We start from the raw sequence: 21,714 nt of genomic DNA on the forward strand, positions 1-21,714 counted from the left end.
AGATGGCGGACATTCAGCTTGCATCAGCCTCTATGTTTGGCACAAATTAGAAAATAAGAGTTATGGTGGACTTACCTTTGTTAACTCTTTCTTCGAGGTCCATAGGGTCCACAAGAACTACCTTGGGAGGTGGGGGGGGGGGGGGGGTAGTTGGAGAGATCCAGGCACAAAGCAGTCAAAGCTTTAGTTCCCAGAATGCACTGGTCCTCCTCCATATAAATACCCCATCCCGGCCACAGGCATTCAGTTTGTAAACAGTACTAAAAATAATGGGAGCGCTAGTGAATGGCTGATGGTTTAGAAAATAATTTATTAATACATATAAAACAATCTAAACTTTGTTATATCAATCAAATACAGGTGGAATGATTGATCAGGCTAATTGCCACAATATATAGCAGTTCTACTGATGAAACCGCCGTGTCATAGGGCGGAGAAACTCATCAGGTGACTTGTGGAACGCAAACCGGAAGTGAGAAGCCCGATACCGGAAGTAGCGGAGCTGGCTTACTCCAGCATGTCCCAGCGACTGATACACAGCGAGCAGTGAGAAGTACCGTGATTCAGAAGTAGAGGTCTCTCTGACTGAGGATACAAATACCTCTGGACCGCTTGGCATACAGCGCTATTACAACTGAGTGTCCAACACCAACCTCTACATCTAACCAGCATTGCAGCTTTTCCTCCCCCTGGTTTGGGGTAGAGGTCAGCATTACCTCACTGTATTTCTATGGAAGTTGATGGATGGTAATGTATGAAATACATATAAATAAATTGCAGCAAAAGTACTTTCAACTGGCACAATATAAGCTGCTTTTTTCCATCTGCTAACTGTGACTGAACTTTATTACTAACCTGCATACTAACTGGTAGTGATTGGACACCTTCACTAACAACTATTAATATATACTTGCTGGCTATTACTAAACATTTACCTTATACTCTGCTACCTCAATCTGACTGAATTGGTGCTTATCTATCTATGCAAGAGTGATTTTTATATTCACTTGATGGTGTTACTATATATACTGTTGCATATATTTTTTATATAGGTTGAGCCGGATCCGTGCTATATATTGTGGCAATTAGCCTTACCAATCATTCCACCTGTATTTGATTTGATTGATATAACTAAGTTTAGATTGTTTTATATGTATTAATAAATTATTTTCTAAACCAGCAGTCATTCACTACCGCTCCCATTATTTTTAGTACTGTGACATATCATTTGGTGAATTTACAGATTCACCTGTGTGGGGGCAGCTTTAGTGGCTTTTTTTCTTATAAATCTGAACCACTTTTTGGTGAAACACAAACAAATATGAGGGAATCAGTGACAAGAAGGAATAGATCCCAACTGAGACCAGGTGCGAAAGTATCAAATGCATCAAATTTTATGAAAGTGTGGATAGAAGACCAGGTGGCCACCTTGCACAACTATTCAACAGAGGTACCATGTCTAAACGCCCACGATGGTCCCACAGACCGAGTCAAATGTGCCGTCACCGTGTTAGGGACAGGAAGATCAGCCTGTGAATAAACCTGAGAAATAGTCATACGCAGCCAGTGAGCCAGAGTCTGCTTGTTAGCTAGCCAGCCTCGCTCGTGAAAACCACATAACACAAAAAGCGCATTTGATTTCCTGATGGAGTTGTTACGATCCACGTAGATATGAAGGGCTCGAACCACATCTAAGGAAGCTTCACCTGTAGAAAGGTCTGAAGACTGAAAGGTCAGACTACAATCTCTTAATGCATATGAAAACGGGATACCACCTTCAGAAGGTAACCCGCCCGTATACGGAGGACAGCTCTATTCTGCTGAAAAATCAAATATAGGGAGCGACATGAAAGTGCTGCCAAATCAGAAACTCTGCGAGCTGAGGAGATAGCAAGGAAAAAAAGGCTCAAAGGGAGGAGCCTGCAGTGCCCTGAGAATCAAGGATAAATCCCACGGTGCCACCGGAGGGACAAATGGAGGTTGAAGACGGAGAAAATCCTGCAAAAATGTTCTAACATCCGGCAGAGGAGCAATTCTGCGCTGGAACCAAACTGATAATGCATAAACCTGAACTCTCAAGGTAGCCAGACGAAGACCTAAGTCTAGTCCAGCCTGAAGAAAAGCAAGAACTCGGGAGACCCTGAAAACATCAGGGTCATACTTTCTGTGGGAACACAATCGAAAAAAGGAATGCCAATTCCTGTAATAGATGCAAGCAGAGGAAGGATTTCTTGCCCTGAGCATCGTCTGAATCACAGAAGTAGAAAAACCTATGGCTTTTAAAGGCAGAAAACTCAAGAGCCACGCCGTCAAAGCCAGACGAGGTAGGTCCGGAAGTAGGCAGGGACCCTGACCTAGCAAATCCGGCCGTAGAGGAAGTGGATTGTATATGGATAGACATGTCAGATTGGTGAACCAATGTCGCCTGGGCCAAGCCGAGGCTATTAGTATCACCCTGTCGCCTTCTTGCTTGAATTTTCTGACGACCCTTGTTAGGCGGGAGACCGGTATGGCAACCTGAAATCCCACCTCACCACCAGAGCGTCCACGAAGGCGGCTGAGGGGTCTCTTGTCCTGGGGACCTTGTGGTTGTGATGCGATGCCATGAGGTCTATGTCCGGTAGTCCCTACTTGTCCACCAGGAGCTGAAAGACATCGAGGGTGGAGAGCCCATTCTCCGGCGTGTATGTCCTGACAACTTAGGAAATCCACTTCCCAGTTGAGAACAACTGGGATGATTATTGCCAAAATTGCTGGAAGATGGCATTCTGCCCAAACCAGAATGTTCGCCACTTCCCTCATGGCTGCCGGACTTTGTGTGCCTCCCTGATGGTTGATGTAGGCCACTGTGGTCGTGTTGTCGGACTGAATTTGGACTGGCCTGCCCTGAAGGAGGTCCTGTGCCAGAATGATCGCCTTATGTTTATGGGTAGATGACCTTTCGGAGCCGTCCATCTTTCCTGAAAGGTGTCATGACCTGTCACCGCGCCCCCATCCTCGAAGAATTGCGTCCTTGGTGAGGAGAACCCAATTTGGGATCCATAATGGGCATCCTTGTTTAGATGGGCTATCTGTAGGCACAATGAGAGGGAGAGCCGAACCTCTGGCGAGATGAGGATTGTTTGAGACCTTATCAGATGACACTGATCATCCCACTGAGACAGAATCCAGAGCTGCAGGGGCCTGGATTAGAACTGGACATATGCCACCATGTCGAAGATGGATACCATTGACCCCAGGACCTGCATTGCTGAGTGAACTGATACTCTTCAATTACGGAGCAATTCGTGCACCCGCAATTGTACAGCAGAAATCTTGTCTCCTGGGAGAAAGACCCTTTATGCCAGAGAATCCAGTTGCACCCCCAGAGGTACCATCTGTTGAGTTGGAGAAAGAGAAGACTTTTTCCAATTGACTATCCAGCCATGGTCCTGTAGAGAGGCAATGGTCAGCTGGAGAGGACGTTGTAACATCTCTGGAGACTGCGCCAATATCAGGAGGTAATCCAAGTATGGCAGTATCCTGACTCCTTGTCTGAGATGAGCCATCATGACTGCCATTATCTTGGTAAACACCCGAGGGGCTGTGGACAGACCAAAGGGCATTGCCCGAAACTGGTAATGTTGATGAACAGCAAACCTCAGAAACCCTTGATGCAATAGGCACATGCAGATACGCATCCTGTATGTCCAGGGAAAGCATGAAATAACCAGGCCCCATTGCCAGGATAATTGACCATAGGGTTTCCATATGGAACTTGGGCACATGGATAAACCTGTTGAGCGATTCAGAATAGGGCGATGAGACCCATTTGGCTTTGGATTCAAAAATAAATTTGAATAATAACCCCTTCCTTGTTGGGCCAGAGGAACAGGGATTATTATCCCTGAAACCAGCAGGGCACAAATAGCCTCCTAAAGGGCCAGGGCCTTGACCGGGTCTGATGGAGGAGGTGTACAAAAAACTTCTGAGGGGATGCCTCTGAAACATGAGGGCATATCCTTGAGACACCACTTCTCAAACCCAAGTATCTGTTGTTGTCTGATGCCAGGCATAGGAAAACTTAAGAAGCCTGCCTCCCACCCAGAGAGCCCCCAGGGGGAGGCCCGCCCCATCAGGCCGATTGCTTATCGTCCGGCTTGTAAGGTGGACATCTGGCCAACCATGATTTCTTGGTCTGCAGTCTGGCCTTCCTGCCGGAATTCTCATCTGTAAAAAGACTGTCCCTTTGCCCTTCAATGTGGGCGAAAGGTCCGAAACGAAGACTGGCTATACTTAGAGGTAGTCTTAGATGGCAATCCGGCAGATTTTGCTGCTGCCAATGTAGCCACTATGTTATCCAATTCTGGGCAAAACAACATCCTTCCAGCAAAAGGCAGAGATTGAAGGGCTCTCTTATATCCCGTATCTGCCTTCCAGGACCTTAACCAAAAAGTTCTGCGAGCCACAACCGAAGATGACGATACTCTAGAAGCCAGAAGTCCTGCGTCAATAACGGCTTCTCCCAGGTAAGCAGCCGCTCCTTGGAGATAGGACAGTTCTCTGTACCCTGTGGCATACGGTCTTGCAGAGCTTTTGCCCATTCCTCCATCGCCTTGGCTACCCAGGCTACGGCCATAGCCAGCCGGGTAATAGCTCCAGATAATGAGAAAACTGATTTCAAACATGTTTCAAGTTTCCTATCTGTAACATCCTTGAGTGAGGATGCAGATGAAATAGGTAATGTATAGCTCTTGATAAATCGTGTTACATGAGCATCTACAACGGAAGGAACTTCCCACTTAGTACATTCACCCAGTGAAAATGGGTACAGAGATGTTGACTTCCTTGTAGCATGAAAACGTCTATCAGGAGTGCTCCGTGGTTCAGCCATGAGGCCCATAAGCTGCTCAGATTGAGGAAAGTAATCCGTTACCACTTTCTGATACCTAAAGACTGGAGTCTTAGTAGAGAAGAAGAAGAGGTTCCACCTAAATCTAAATATGGATCTAACCGCTCTCACCAGAGCGGACATCCACAGAGGATTGGTGGTCTTCCCCAGCCGAGAAAGACTTGGAAGAGGAACCATGTGTATAATCATCTAATGGTGTGTTAGAATCCCCAGGCTGCGTCTGATGGGATACTCTTATGCCGAAGCTGCTGCACGATCCACTAAATGCGACATAACCTGAGACCAAGAGGATGCCCAGGATGGCTTCTGTAGAGGAGCTGGTATTGGTGAGGTAGCAGTCTCCTATAACAGGCAGCACACAAACCATCCTGTATGAAATCCTGAGCCGACAGGCATGCTAAACAGGATTTACATGATACCAGCACAGTCAACCTCCTGATTATCCTTAACCTTTAACATCAGTGGTCACACTGAGAAAAAAAAAAAATTGTTGGTCCCAGGGACCCCTTACTTTAGAAATTTGGGCTCCTAATCCACTGTTTCTGGGTCCCATCACATATTATGGGGGTTGAGGACATAGCAGTTGTGAGAGCTGGGGGGCAAGGAGGGGGCGAGGGGCAGGCAGTGCTGGGGGTAGAGAGGGGGCAAGGGTAGATAGCAACTGGTACAGTACAGGGAGGGCAAGGAGGGGGTTAGGGGCAGGCAGAACTGGCGGTAGGGAGGGGGGACAAGGGTAGAACGCAGCTGGGATAGTACTGAGGGTTAAAGGCAGGAAGTACTGGGGATAGGGAGGGGGTAAGGGTAGATAGCAGCTATGGCAATACTGGGAGCTAAAAAGGGTGTTAGGGGCAGTGCTGGGGGTAGAGGGGATCAAGATATGAGCTGGAGCAGCACTGAGGGTAGCGAGGGGGCAAGTGTAGATAGCATCTGGGGCAGTACAAGGGGGTAGGATGGGGCATGGCTAGATAAAAGCTGGATCAGTACTGGGGGGCAAGGAGGGTGTTAGGTGCATTACTGAGGGTAGGTGGGGGTCAGGATAGGAGCTAGGGCAGCACTAGGGGTAGGGAGGGGGCAAGTGTAGATAGCAGCTGGGGCAGTACAATTGTTCCACAGAGGCACCATGTCAGAAAGAAAGAGAAAGAGGTTACGGGCAGGTGGTAATTGGGGTAGGACGGGGGTAGGGTAGATAGCAGCTAGGGCAGTACTGGGGGGGGCAAGGAGGGGGTTAGGGGCAGGCAATACTTGGGTCAGTGCTTTGGAGGGTTAGGGTAGCTAAAACTTGGAGCAGTGGTTACCTCTTTTGCTTCTGCTGGGAACCCTTGGCCGGGTCACTGTTGTCCGCCTGCAGCCCCATTCTGCCCCATGTGCTGTCCACCTCCCGTGTACAGAGAGCTCAGCTGGCTGAAGGAGTGCCGGCTGCTAGAGTGTCCCGGCACCAACTACAACGCTGCTGTAGCCAAATCACCCATGGACTTCTGGCGGGGGACCCGCTGCACAGTTATTGGCTGAGGGTGATGGCGCCATGTGGTGCATGGTTGGGGGGACCCCACTGCACAGCAATTGGCTGGGAGGAGCCACTGCACAGTGATTGGCTGGGAGGGAAGTGTCTTGTGAATGTCTGGGGGGACGCCACTGCATGGCGATTGGCTGGGGGTACAGTGCCGCGTGGTGATTGGCTGGGAGGAGCCGCTGCACATGATTGGCTGGGTGGGCGGTGCCTCGTGAATGGCTGGGGGGATGCCGTTGCATGGCAATTGGCTGGGGGAATGGCACCGCGTGGTGATTGGCTGGGGGGAGCCGCTGCACTGTGATTGGCTGGGAGGACGGCAACGCGTGGAGAATGACTGGGGGCATGGCGCTCTGTAGTGAATGGCTGAGGGGACGCCGCTGCATGCTGATTGGCTACTGAGGTACACACAGCGCCAGTGCGTTCTCCGGGACTCGATCAGTTTTAAAAACTGGGTCCCAAGTTTCCTGTAGCGTGTAAAAATGCGGTATAACGCGTATTTTGCGAACCTTGAACATATCATTGTATAAAAGGTACAAGGTATAAATGCAATGCAATGTGACAGTCTTCACAAGTACCAGTATTTGTGAAGTACAAAGAAAACCCCACACACCTGATGAGGAGAAAAACAGTTATAGTTATAAATGACAGTCAGAAATAAAACCAAATTGAGAGCCAGCTTATCTGGGAGTCACCCTTGGGAACTCCAACTAGCACTACAAGAGCCAGCATGCCCTCCAAATCCTGGTTCATTCATGCCTCTCAAAACAGCAAACATAAAATGGCTCTTGTAGTGCTAGTTGGAGTTCCCAGGGGTGGCTCCCAGGTAAGCTGGCTCTCAATTTTGATGTATTTCTGTATGTGCCTTTATCATGAGGCCTTAAAACAGATAATTACATGGCCCAGAGTGGGCACTTATCATGCAGAGTACGGACTGCCAGTATCAGAGAAGCCATGAAGTAACCTGGCAGCTCACCATGTACTTATAAATGCATGCAACAAATCTCTCTGAATTTCTATTATATAGTTTTCATGTATTGTTGCAGGTACAATTTAGTTTGCTGGGGGAAATCTAGGGGATACTCCCCTTTCTGTATTTTTCTGTTTAGTATGACCCCTCCCTTTTATGCACCTGAAGAGTATTGCCAAATTGATTTGAGCAGCTTCCATTTTATGTAGTTAGAAATAAAAGGCAGCATCAAACAGCAGCTAGCAAAAGTCACAAACACTGCATATGCAATTAAATCATAATGAGCTCTGAATCAACTGACCAACACCCAAGGCTTGGTAGGATGTAGAGCACTATATACCTGACCTAGGGGAGAGGTATACAGGGAGACAAATCCAAACCTTCTGAGAAAAAAAAAAAAAAAAACAGCTTCAGCATAGCACCGATGGTGGCCTGTGAGCATCTTATATACACAAGGCGGGTAGGAGGAGCAACCCAGACACGGGAATACTTTTGTAGGGTCTGCATCTGGGTCAGAGTGGCCGGGGGAGAGTATGCCTCTCCTAAGCTGCATCAAACTGCCGGGTACGCTGGCCTCATGGCAGTAGATGCATCTACTGCCGATCTCTGTCGTCAGACGATAAGGCCCCAGTGGTCTAGTGAGGATGCGGGGGAGCGGCTGGGCCTTCACCACAGCGGCTTCCGGGGGGTCTCCAGCGCCGGAAGCAAGGACTGCCGCACGCGATTCCCTGTAAATGAGTAACTGCGTTACCGGACATCTCCGTGCGTCCGATTGCAGTTCGGGCCTCCAGCGTCGCTGCTAGCTAAGCACCAGAGACGTTACTTGTGTTGCGGCATTGGCGGAGGTAGGAGTCGCATAGCATGCGTCTTATTAGGACGCTCAGCACTGCTAACCCAGTAAAATAGTAAACTAAAACAAATCAAATTAAATCTTGGGACTGCCATAGCAGTCCCCTGTTCAAAAGGTGCGTCTGAACTCCTGCTGAGCACCAGACCAAAAACTGAATACCTGTGGCTGGGGGCGGGGTATATATATAGAGGAAGACCAGTGCATTCTGTGAGCTAAAGCTTTGACTGTTTGTGTGCCTGGATCTCTCCAACCACAAACCCCCCCCACAAGGTAGTTCCTGTGGACCCTATGGAACCTGAAGAAGAAATATAACTTTAGACCTAAATATTTTTCTAATAGAACTTTCTCAAAAGTATTTTGAGATAATATGGCACAAACATAAATTTAACCTTTTTCAGTTTTACAAAATGTCTAAAAATAAAAACGCTGTTAATTATTCCTTACATTTTCCTATTCAAGCTCTTCTAGATGTTTAGTAAATGATAAAAAAAAAATTATCCCACAATTTTATAGTTAATTTTAAATCTCAATTTCTGTACTTCTCAAACTGGAACGCCCTTGAGGATGAAAGAGCAATGCAAACAATGACCTAACTTGATATCCCTATCCCCTCTGCATGCACCTTTATACACCAGTGTCCTCTCAGCTATGTACAGAAGCAACAATACAAGTCCTTATGTATAACAAAGTGCTCTCTTCTCTGAGTGTCAGCGCAGACTAATTTAACGGACTCATTAACAAAAGACTGACACTGAAGAAGACAAGTTTTCCTGTTCCAGACAGGATTGAGTTTCTATCTGTATTAAAAAGACAGACATTGCTACCTACAAAATGGAACCAGGAGAGAGTGGAAATGTTACAGAAGGAATATCAGAAGTAAAGCGGGACAAAAAAAAAAAAAAAAAAAAAAGTCTTCAGCAACAGAATCTCTGCACAATGATGGCTCTCTAAAGATTACAGTGCTGACATTCTCTGGTCAGAAAACCAAGTTCAACTCCAGGTGAATAAGGGATTATGCAGAAGGCAGAATAATCAGAGTCACGCTCTACATCACCAACCCTTACATAAGGTTACCATCCATATTATGAAGCATGACAAACTGGAGTAAAAGTTTAAAAATGCAGAGCTGAGTGTGCATGGTTATGGTTATAAATTGCTGCATGTCCATTTGAAAATATATGTGGCTAGTCATCATACTGTATGTTAGAATGTGCTGTGTAAATTCTTTCATCTCCTATCTCACTTTTCATATGAAGAACATACATTAATACTCCAAGCCGCATCAAGTGGGCCATAATAGAGGTTAACTTGTTCTAGAAAATATTTGGTTTATATTTATAACTATCTACATTGAAAAAATGTTTAAATTACTATTTAATATGACCAATAGGGTTTTTTTTTTTTTGTGGCAAGGAAATTATGAACGTGCATGAAATACACATACCTTACCAAAAGTTATCGAGAACCTTTCAAGCATTTAAAAAATTAAGAGAGGGGAAAACAAATCAATAATTAATTGTACTAACAAAAAAGGTTTGTTATCGGAGGGATAATGGCTGGCTTTGCATTCTGTCTAGCAAGGCATCCATGTCCTGAATGTAGTTTGGCTTCAGAACAGGTGTTCTGAATGGTCACTTGATACAACTGCCCGCTTTACTTCAAGGTATTGCTGCCAACAAGGGCATGACCTGTAATTGCATTAAAGCAACCAGCTGCAATCATTTAAATATGATCTGAGGCAATGGAGCAGCAGGTTTTAAACATAAAAAAGATTAAGTTTGAAATACAAGTAATAATCTATTTACCAAATGCAATACATCTTCACAGTAATTTTTGTTTTATAATGATCAATTATAGTAAAACATAAGAAGGTAGTTTCTTTAATAGGAATGAAAATGGAGGAAGGCATTATCACAAACATTATCCAAACAGATTCCAGTTTAAACCATAAGACAGTTTATTCATTGTAGTTTCGTTTCAAGGACAAAACCCCCCAAAAAACCCAATAACTTAATCTGATTGACAGTTATGGTCCCTCCAATAGAATGTTAACAAGCTACCATTCCACCACTTCTACAACGCTAACACATAAAACGTATGCGTTTCTCAGCTATAAGAACACTATCTGATTCCTGAATCATCTTTAACGCTGGAAGCTCTCTTATATGAGCCCTGTGGGGGGGGGGGGGGGCATCCCAAAGGCTTCCCCAAACAGACTGGGAATCCGATAAGATCTGACATCACACTATGTGATGCATTACTAATATAACAGAGGGAGGCATCAACCAAGTGTGGGGTAGCAGTGGGAAGGACACAATGTTTACTTTCTGGGGAGGGAAAAAATATACCAGAACTCTCATCTCTGAATTACTGTCCCCTGACAACCTCTTCTTGGAATGTCACCTCCCTCGCCCCTGGCAACCTGTCCCATGCCTTGAGATTCTGTCCTGACACCCTGCCTTGTTTAAAATGATACACCAAAATTATCTGTTGTATTCTATAGTGGTCAATACCACAGCCAAAAGATGCCTAAAGGGCATATACCATACCGAATGACTAGGTTGCAGATGGCACACATTGGGGTGCGGGTCCCAGCAGGTATATGTTCTGCCCTCTGGAACAGCGTGTCTTGGTCGTCCACAGGAGGTGGTGCAAATGGCTTGTTATTGCCAGCTGGTCTTACTGAAGAAGGTGGATTTGTGATCCTTCCAGTTAATGGAGCTGAAAAAGATCAATTTGAACATTTATATGCAGCAAAGCTGTGAAGATTAAATATCGAATTGTTCTCATTTCAAACACACAAACAGAGTCAATAGCCTCAATTCAATAAATATATTGATATTGCATTGATGCCATCTGCAATGGGGAAGGGTAGTATATTACATTCTTCTGAATCAACATAATTGTTATTTCTTAATTTTTGTCTGCCTTAATATGTAACTATGAAAAAACAATGTTTTTATATTTTAACATGTTACAGGTTTAGTTCACAGTACTGATAAAAAATTTTTTTTTAAAAAGAACATGGACATAATATTAAATTGGGGAACAATATATATACCAGTGCTTCACAAACTTTCTCTGTTTATAGCGCACTTAGGCATTTCTTTCGTGGCACCCTAAGGCCATAGTGAAACAGCTATTAGCGGCAAGGCTCTTGCACAACTACAATGCAGGTAATCTGTCAGAAAAGCCTTGCTAGTGTTTGCTCACACCCCACACCACTTCTGATTAGCTTCCAATAACCTATCACACTGAGCAAAATAAGAAAAAAAATAGGAAAAAGAAATGCATAAAGAGGAGAAGTGGAGATCGAGGGAGGAGAGGTTGAGGTGCTAATTGACAGTGGGTTTTGGAGGCATATGTGAGAAAAAAGAAGATGGAATACATGGTATAGGGGGACAATGAGACAAATACACATGTACACATTCAAAATTGGATACAGACGGGCTAACAGAAAGAGAGTTACAGAGATAGACACACACAGTGTGAGCAGGGACACACAGATGGGCAGGGGAAAAGGGGGGACTCTACATACAGGAGGTGGCAGGACAGCACATCCACACAAGTAGTACAGACCATGTAAATAGCTTCAAGCTGCCTCTAACAGGCAGAGAGAGCATGGCCTAGCATAAAACTATTTTATTTGGGACTGGACCACCCGAGGGCATCCCTGACATTGTGCTGTGGCACCCAGTTTGGGAATTACTGGAGTACTATCAGCCAAAAGAAGGACCACAGATCTGTGGAGCATGGAGACACCTGACAGATTTGGCAATGACTAGACAAATTCCAACGACCAAAATAATCCCGAAAACACCAGATGTTGAGCGTACACACTACATAACTGCTTTGTTTCAAACAATCATCTGGATTTCATATTATTGAGGTGACATTTTATGCAGGATCAGGTCGATCTCCGTACACCAGGGGTGCGCATTAAGCTGTGCTCAAGCTGCTGTAGAACTACACAGTCCAGCATGCCCTGCCATGTCCTGTTTTGCTATTTTGCCATGCCATCCATATGTAGTTCAAAAGCAGCTTAATACCCATCCCTGTCCCACACACAACACATTCTGAACGATGTCCTTCTGACGGAACCAACAAGGCGTGTGCAAGACATGCTATATCAGTGATGCTGAGAATCCGGACAGGGGAGAGGTAAGTACATAACCTTCCCTCCTTAATCCCCTAACCCTCCTGTTAGTTCCTAACCCTAACTCTATCCCTCCCGGTTAGTTCCTAAACCTAACCCTCCCACTAAATGACTAAACCTAACCCCCCTAACCCCCTCCTCTCCCCCACCACCCCGGTGGTGGCTATCCCCAACAGTCCCTGCCCATAGCCTACCCCTAACCTCCCCCCTCCTGTAGCCTAGCCCTAAACCTAACCCTTCCACCCCCGCAGCTCAGACCTAAGGGCTCCCGCTGTACTTACCATCGGCATGCCGTCTGTTGGCGTTGGCATCTCCCCTTTTGTCGGGATGCTGGCACCGGTGTCTTGTCCCCAGATTGAGATTCCGGCGCTGGGATTTCGTCACCCAGCATGCCAATGGTAGGCATTTTAACTACATCCTACATATATATTCTATTGTATAAAAGACTTCCGTATGAGGCAGTTCAGTACATGCCTGTGAAACTTGGTTCTATAAAGGAGAAAGATCAATAGCTGAAGATCCATGCAGTTTTTAGGATGTACTGAAGTCTTTTTACCCACTAAACAAATGCCTTTATACATTTGTTTAGTGGCCAATGCCAATACTAGTATTGGAATGTTTGTGGTCATTCATTATTCAGAACTAACCACAAGCTAGCATTATGATATACAACTAACTCAGAGGCATAGGGAGGGCGGTTCCACTGGAGCGTGAGCTCAAGGCGCCTTACTTACCAGAGGGCGCCCTGCAGTCGGACTCCGGAGCAGCTGTCAAGTAGCTGAGCCTGTGCAATGTCCGCAGCAGCTCCTGTCCTGCCTTCCTGCTCTAGTGAGACTCTCCTGGTCACTAGAGGAGATTGTGCTGAGCCCTGATTGGTGGAGCTCAGCACATGTTCATCTACCCAGCAGGGGACGGGGCTACAGCAGCATGTCGAGGAAGAAGCTGCAGGGTCCACATTAAGGTAAGAGAGGTTATACCCCAGTAGTTGTCTATCACCCTTCCTGCCTGTATGTACTGTACAGAGCCGTAACTAGACTTTTTGGTGTCCTGTGCCAGAAAGAGCATTGGCGCCCCCCTCATTTTTCAAAAGGGACATAATGCATCCAAAAAAAGGCCATGGCTTCATGGGGAAGGGCCTGGGAAGAGATAGGAGAGGCCAGGAGATGCTGGGGATGAAATAAGAGGAAGCTACAAGCAAGAATGATAATAAACAGAAATTTGACAGGCCCAAACAGGGCCCCCGACCTGTGGTGCCCTGTGAGATGGCACCGGCCGCACTACCCTAGCTACGACCCTGGTACTGTATGTGTATAGTGGTTATATTATATAGCGCGCACACTTTTTTTGGGGGGGGGGGGGGTAGGCGCAGTAGAACGCTCGTTCTCTGGGCACCCTGGCCACTTGCTACACCTCGGAACCAACCAAATGCTAGCATTAAGATATACAGATTCTTCATTGTGTATTCTATTGTATACAAAACTTCCATTTGAGGGAGTTCACTACATGCCTGTCAAACTTGGTTCTATAAGGAAAGCATTAAGAGCTATAGCTGAAGATCCCTGCAGATTTTATGATGTCCTGAAATCTTTTTAGCCACTAAACAAATGTCTTTATACAGTAATTAGATAATTTACTCTTGTTTTAATAACAAATAAAATACTTTCAAATTAGCAAATAAAAAAATAAAAAATGCAGTTTGCTTTCCTTTTCATCATAACTTTTCATTCCTTTAAATCTCAATACACTTGAAGAACTGTCCTGTGCACGTTCTCATTTTAGATTTTTGAAAGATTTATCAGGGGATTTTATAGTTATTGTTCCTCATACTGTATTGTTATGCATCACTATAAAATATTTTGGTGAAAATCATAGCCACAGTGTCTTTCCGAAGATATCCCAGACGGTGTGGGTTGATAAATTCAGTTTACAACACTGATCAAATATGCATACACTGCTAATATTCCACCTTAACTTTTCACTATTAAAGTATTTAGAACCTATTTAGCAAATGTAAGCCAATATAATTTAAAACAAGTTGAATGTGGGTGTAACAAATGTGAAAGCTGCTAGTTTTACCGATGTGGATAAATATTAAATTACTCAGTGTAAAATATTCTAATATGTGGTTGCTATAATAAAAAACAAGGTAATATATAAGTGATTATTGCATAGATGCATATTGTAGAAGTTGGCAATCTTTTCAAAATCCAAATCATTCGAAAAGTGGTGCGTTTGATGGCACAGAAGTGATTCACCTTGTATGGGTGCTGTGGACATATTGGATTCAATGGAATTACCAGGTTTAATCTTTGCACACTTTAATATGACTACTGATCAAGACAAAATGCTATGAACAGTCAAAAAAATCCTGTACAACACAGAATTATTTACAATGTAGGGAAGGGGGTGAAAATGGATTGGGTTAGTTTGCAATTTTCTCTTCATTCACTATCCCCAAGGCTGACACCCGGCTCCCTCATTATCCTGCAAACAGTGTTTCTGATTTGCAAAGCATTTTGTTGATAGCAAGCAAATCTTTTCTCACTTTACCAGATTTCACGCAGCCCAGAACATATTACTTGAACTTCCAGTTAAAAACAAATTAATATTACACATGTAGAAAATGGAGATCACCACCAGATGGAAAAGAACTGTTATTAGTTGTGCATCTGCACAAGCATAATAATTAATTAACAAGTATCTATTGGTCAAAGAACAGTTAATTCTTCTATGGGGTATATGAGCATCATGGCCAATGGCAAATCATGTTGACTGTTTGAAACATTGTAGAAGCGGATTGTTTTGTATGCAGCGAATGAAGATGGTGCTATAGACATCAAGTTCATGTGCATGATCAAATACAGAGGGATAACCACACTCAAGCAATCTCTGCTCAGGTCAAATAAACCCACACATCTTCCATTTGGTTCTGAATTTTCACCAAAGAAACCTCAAATATATTTTCCTTTGCTCCTTTTTGTATTTGCAAACACTGGTGGGATCTTAAATTTGGTAATACGGTTTAACTGGTAATCGTAAAACTTTTCACAATCACTGTAGTTTTCAATTCTGAATTAATTGCTTGGTTGTGTATAGACAGACTAAAATAAGACATCTTAATTGGAAATGTAAGGAATCATCTTTCTGCCTATGATGCATAATTTTAATAGAACAAACATGTTAAAGTGACAAAAACAATTGGCAAACTTGTAGGGATGTTAATACTATGAAAGGACTGACTTCTTGCCAGCTGTAAAAGAAGCATAAGGGAAGACAAGGTAACAGACGCTGGCACGATGAAGAACAGTTAATAAACTAATTTAAAGGATGTAAGGAAATGTACAACATCCAACAGAGTAGTATGTTACAATGAAATGAATCGCTCCAAAATCACAACTTATTTTTTCTTTCCAGTAAATGAGTGACTAGCCATGAATGCAGAGTGCTCCAATGTTCACGATTCATGATCTCTTGTCTATTTCCTAACAAGGCTTCGAGCTCCGTTTAATCACAGGGGATCAGTGATCCTCATACCTAGGTCAGTGGTGTGAAAAAAGCATTTTGAAACTGTATTCTAGAAGAACTTCTTCATAAGTTGCACCTGTGCAGAATGGAACTTTAACAATGTTTGGGTCTCCATAGCACATAGGAAGCAAAATAATATTATACCAATGTCAAGCGCTGAATGGGATTGAAATGCCGACAGCGGCTGCCCAAGGGAGGAAATACCGACAGCGGCACATAAGTAACCCAACCCTCCACCTCTCTCTCCCCCTAACCCTCCCTTAGAGGTGCCTAATCCTAACCTCCCCCTTTAGTGTTTAACACTCACCACCCCTCAGGGGTGTCTAAACCATAACCTCCCCCTGGTGGAGAGGGGGGGGGCTAACCCTAACCTCCACCCCCGGTGGCGCCTAGCCCTAACCCCCCTTCCCCTAGCCTAACCCTAAGTCCCCCCATGGTGCCGTAAAACTAACCCTCCACCCAGGCTAAGAGGAAGGGCACCCTGGATTTACCTCGTTTGGGCTCGCCTCGTCCTGGATTCCGGCGTCGGGATTATGATAGGCGTCGGTATCTCGACGCCTATCATGAATCCCTAGCCTGCATTCTGCAGTCGGGATCGTGACCAGCGGCCGCAAACATAACTACATACCGTCAAGCACATGTAGAAAGATCTACTATAACATATGAGATCAGATAGCACCACAATGCTCTTCAACTATGTGTTCACAAAGAAAAAGTACAGATTTTCTTCCAGTTTAAGCGAATACAGAATTTTTTTTCATCATATCTTTGCAGAGTATTGCAGACAGCAGCAACATTCGGGAATAGTGTCCCATGTTTTGCATGAAGAAGCCTGCGATCACCTATTTGTCCTCTAATTACCATCACCATCTCAGGATCCCTGCACATAGTAAGATGTTCATGATGGAACAAGGTAAAACCAGGTTATCCTTTTACTGACTGTAACCATTCCAAACTTAAGCAGGGCTATACTAGTGCAGAATTCTCTCAGTTATGACAGATCAGTTAATAAAACCTTCTTCAAACAAAGCTCATGTTTCTCTTTACAATTTAATATTTAACTTTCTATTATTTTCTCCTCCACCCTCTTAGTTTCATGCTGTAAGCACATTATTGAATGGTTGACATTTACAAATCACCAGCACTTGTCTCACAATGTGCTCTGCTTGGTAAAGTCAAAAGTTTGTATTGGTTATGACAAGATACATTCCTGTGGCTTGTTGTCGCGGACAGAAAAAATAAATCTGAATATAAAGAGAAAATGAATAGTGCATATAATGTTACTGCAATTGGGAGATCAGGAAACAGTGTCCTGACCTGACAACTTCACTATAAGAAGCAAGTTTGTGGGCCCACTTTTTAACATTTACAATCCTTAAATTTTCTACTCTAAGATACTCCCCAACTAACTTTAAAAAAAAGGGGTAGAGCAGGCCACTTAGGGGATGTGGCTTGGTCAAGAAGTAAGGTGTATGTGTGGATGTGGGTGTTCCTTTGTGTGACTTGGGGAGGAGGTATGGTAATTTATGCTGTTTTTATCCAAACACAGGGGCGTGGCCAGAACCACTTGTTAAAACTTTGACTTAAAGTACTATGTTTCGTGGTGGCGTGCGACTAGAATGGGTGCCTTGGGCCCCCTCCAGGACCCCCAAACAATCCCGGGCCTGGGTGATCAGTACCTTCCACAAGCCCCTCTTGGTGCCCCTGAATATATCGTAAAAATCAATCATTACTAAGGCACTTGATATTTAAAAGCATTTAATACTGAAACAAAATTATAGATAATGTATTACAATCTAACACTTTAAACTAAAAAAAGGTTTGTGATGTCATGGTAACTATTTTACAAATTGCATATGCAGAGAAAGAAAGCAGTCTTTAGGAATACAAAGATTCATGCATTTTGAGTCAGAACAACATGGCTGGCTCTCAAGCAAAAATGCTGAGGACTGGCCAATGGAAGATATGTAAACTGAATTCTACACCTACTTTGAGGAGTAGGGGGGTTTTCAATATGATTGTTTTCTGGATTATGTACATGCAGAAAATAGTTTTAATAAAATTGAATGGGAAATATGAAGGACACATTACCTTTCTTCCCCAGAAAGCTGTGCCAACACACTTAGACAGCAGTTAGACAAAGGGTCATAGCTCTTGATCACAGTTAATGACAAAAAATAATAATGTACTGTATGTAAAAAGTGCATAGGTATTGACGGGTTATGCTGAAAGAGAACAGTCATCATAATGGAGAGCAGATCCCTGCCTGGTCACATAGGCAAAGCATGAGACTATTAAAAATAAGTGCAAAACACTGGGCGCGTTTAAAGTCGACCCTCTGAGGAAACAGTCACCGGATAAACATGGAGAAACGCGTCCTGCGCACCCCTTTGATTTATGGACTAGCACAATTACCTCTGTACACCTTGAGACGCATGACAGCAGATTACTGAACCCCATTACATCGGGTAAGAGACAGGCAGTCTACGATATCTTCACTATACCGCGGCTCAAACAGAGTCACTGCTTGCTAACTGCGAGGTACCAGTTGATTGTAAAGGCAGGCCATCTGTGATCCCCTATATCACACTGCAGCTCATATGAAGTCACTGCTTGCTAATTGTGATGCACCTGCCAATTGCAAGGATACATTATAGCAGTGTTGGCTAACCTTGACACTCCAGACGTTATGGAACTACATAACCCAGCATGCACTGCTACAGTTTTGCTATTAGGGCATGCTAAAACTGTGGCAGGGCATGCTGGGATATATAGTTCTACAACAGCTGGAGTGTCAAGGTTAGCCAACACTGCATTATAGCATGGCCAAATATGTGTCTGAATTGTTAGAGTTGCCGGCAGATCTCTACCATAAAATAACAAACACAATGGCTACTGCAGAGAATGTTGTACATACCCTGCATCTTAACAATAAGTATTATTGCAGTAACACTTTAAACTAAGGAACAGAACCAGTGGACTCGCCATTTCTTAGGAAGGACCCTGGGAATTATTCCGGCTCTATGTATTCTTCTGGAACTTTTTTCCTCACAGGTGTAGGAGTGTTGTGCAATCCTATTCCCTTCTGGTAACTGAGTTTAAAGAAGTGAACACTCATTGCCTCTGTGGATAAATGCAAGTGGGATATATGTGTATACCCTATTTTATTTATAAATTTATTTTGTCTGCTAGGATCTATTTATTGGTCATAATTTTTTATGATTATTGAAAGATTTGAAATATGCTTAGTATAATAAATTACAGTTTACTAATTTATGCTCTGGTGGCATTAACTTTAGGTGCACACCCAGTGTTTCGCACTTATTTTTCATAAAAAAAAAAAAAATATTATATATATATATATATATATATATATATATATATATATATATATATATATACACACATACACACATTATATATCTCCATTCAGACTTGCTTTTTTGGATAGCAGAGCAATACTGTTTATTTTAGAGGATACTCTTAAATATATAGGTGCGCCCTAATAGAGAGTCATCAGGGTGATTCTTACATGTTTAAAGCATGAGACTACCTTCACTTCCAAGTGCCGGTCTTGGGGTTCCACCGACACTAAATGCTGGTGGCATATTTTGTTAGTATCACAGTTATACTAATGAATATGCCATAACATAACTTACCTGTCCGACTAGGTCCACTGGTACCCCCCTTCCAAATGGCATCTTCCGGTGTGTTGCTGTCAGCCTAGTGCTACTGGTGACGTGCTAATAACCAATGCGCATGTGCAACATCAGTCTGTGCATGCGCATTCAGGGGACTCCGAAAAGTTTGAAAGACTTCGCTAAAGCAAGAAAGGCTTTTGCTGGCTAAGCTTACATCTGTTTGCCAAATACTGAACAGAGGACATAACCACTTTAGCAAGTGCTAAAGGGGTTATTTTATATATTAACAGTTTCTTATATAGCGCAACATATTCCATTGCTCTAATATAACTTGATAAAACCATTGAAACTAGACTCAGCGTTCCATTAATGCCACAGAGTATCTGAAGCATGCTTCATGCTCATTTATAGGAAAATGTACAAATCCATACACAAGTACATCCATTTTTATCCAGTATTACACTAAGAGTATTGCAGATTACCTGTTTGTAAACTTGGTAGGTATGAATAAAGCTTCCTTGTGCTCATAAACGGTTGATCGATATTAGCATGCAATGGAGTAAATGGAATGTAACAGTTTCCATGGAAGGGAAGTTTTACCAAAATAGTTGTGCAGAGACCCCTTCAGCTCTCTTGAGATAACCTACAATGATTGACTTGCTGTACAAATGATAACTGATATATTACACATGTTCATGGCACATCTATAGTAACTCCCATACCCAATGCATACCATTACTTAGTTGTCCCTAGGAATCAAAGTTATTATAATTTATCTGGTGAAGTTTCACAGGAAATTGAGTATAGATGAGGAGTGAACTGTAAATATCACTCTAAGGTACTGCAGGATGTTGCAAAAATAGATTTAGCAGGCACTGTGCAATACTAGAATAGAGGGTATGCCAGGTCACAGCATAAGCTATGCAACAGTGAGAGTCACATGCAGAATGTAGTAGTCAAAGATAATTCAATAACACAGTCCGGCAATATAAAGCAAAGTCGCTGATTAGGCAAAAGCATTAGGCAAAAGTTGGCAGATGCAGCAAGCAATAGGAAAATAATAATAGTGACCAAATGCAAATCAGGTATATAGGCATTAGGTCAATCTCGCGGCAGAGAAGGGGCCACAAGTAAGAGGTCAGTCCAGGCAGTAGACAAGATAGAGTAGGGGGTCAAAACCTTAGACCCGAATATAGTCCATAAGCAGGATCACTAGATCATAGGAATACTAGCATATAAATGCTAAACCTGTCAGTGTACTAATGCAAAGGTCTGCTATTTAAAGCAGCAGGAACCAATGAGACTCCAGCCTAGTTGCAGTTATCTGAGAACCCATTAACCTGATCTACAGAATTGAAGAACTTGATCAACTGTATATTTCAGTTTAGGAGACCAGCCACAAAAGTCTACTGCAAAAATATGTACCACTAATGCCTACATTCATATTGTCTCTGGTGAATATGGTCATGCTTCTATCATTTGAGCAAAGAAAGATCTGTCACTTTTAGCTTCCATGATGTTCCTACTTTCCTTCATATGAAACCACTTGCTGAACTCAATGCCAAATTAGGTCCATCAATTACAATGTGTAAAGCTTGTCAAATAAATCAAACCTACTTTGGTAGTTAGAACCGCTAGCAGTGAAATGGGTGTTTAGTTATTAAAAGTTTTTATTTTGCACAGTAAACTCTAAGCAGGCATTTCACATGAAAATCACATTAATAGTAAATGGTAATAAATAAAATTAAACGCAATGGACTGGATCAATTAGCCGCGGAAGCCACAGTAACAGGTTCAGGTGGCTTTGAGTGTTACATCGCAAAGGCGGATTCTGCCTGCAGCCTATGGAGGTACAAGCAGAATTAGCCTACTAATACCCAATACATATTGAAAACGAAAATTGTACATCTTTGTAACACATATTTGAAAGCCTTGTTACCATGTTTGCTCAATGTGTATTATTGTGTTAATCACATTGCAAACCTTGCATGAAGTATGTGTTTCACAAAAACTGGCAACTTCTACAGAATTAATTTGCCATTAAACAATATAATCTATACAAAGTGTTACCATTCAACAACTAAATGAACTCATAACCTAGTCTACAGGCAAACATGATATGCCACTATAATAAGGTGTTTATGTGAACGTATATGTTATGAAATATACGATCA

At 43.2% G+C, this 21,714-nt stretch overlaps 1 protein-coding gene across 2 annotated transcripts in view; it reads right to left on the reverse strand.

Annotated features, from left to right (window-relative positions):
- The window catches only part of PDLIM5 (PDZ and LIM domain 5), a 221,390-nt gene that overhangs the window by 21,534 nt on the left and 178,142 nt on the right, over positions 1-21,714 (reverse strand). For both annotated transcript variants that reach the window (XM_088464425.1, XM_088464427.1), the window contains one exon: positions 10,768-10,939. In XM_088464425.1, coding sequence (XP_088320551.1) covers positions 10,768-10,939 — 172 coding nt within the window. The remainder of the gene's footprint in view (positions 1-10,767; positions 10,940-21,714) is intronic.

The sequence above is a fragment of the Taudactylus pleione genome, unplaced genomic scaffold (genome assembly GCF_031769625.1).
Source record: "Taudactylus pleione unplaced genomic scaffold, aTauple2 ptg000055l, whole genome shotgun sequence".
In the NCBI taxonomy this organism is placed as follows: domain Eukaryota; kingdom Metazoa; phylum Chordata; class Amphibia; order Anura; family Myobatrachidae; genus Taudactylus; species Taudactylus pleione.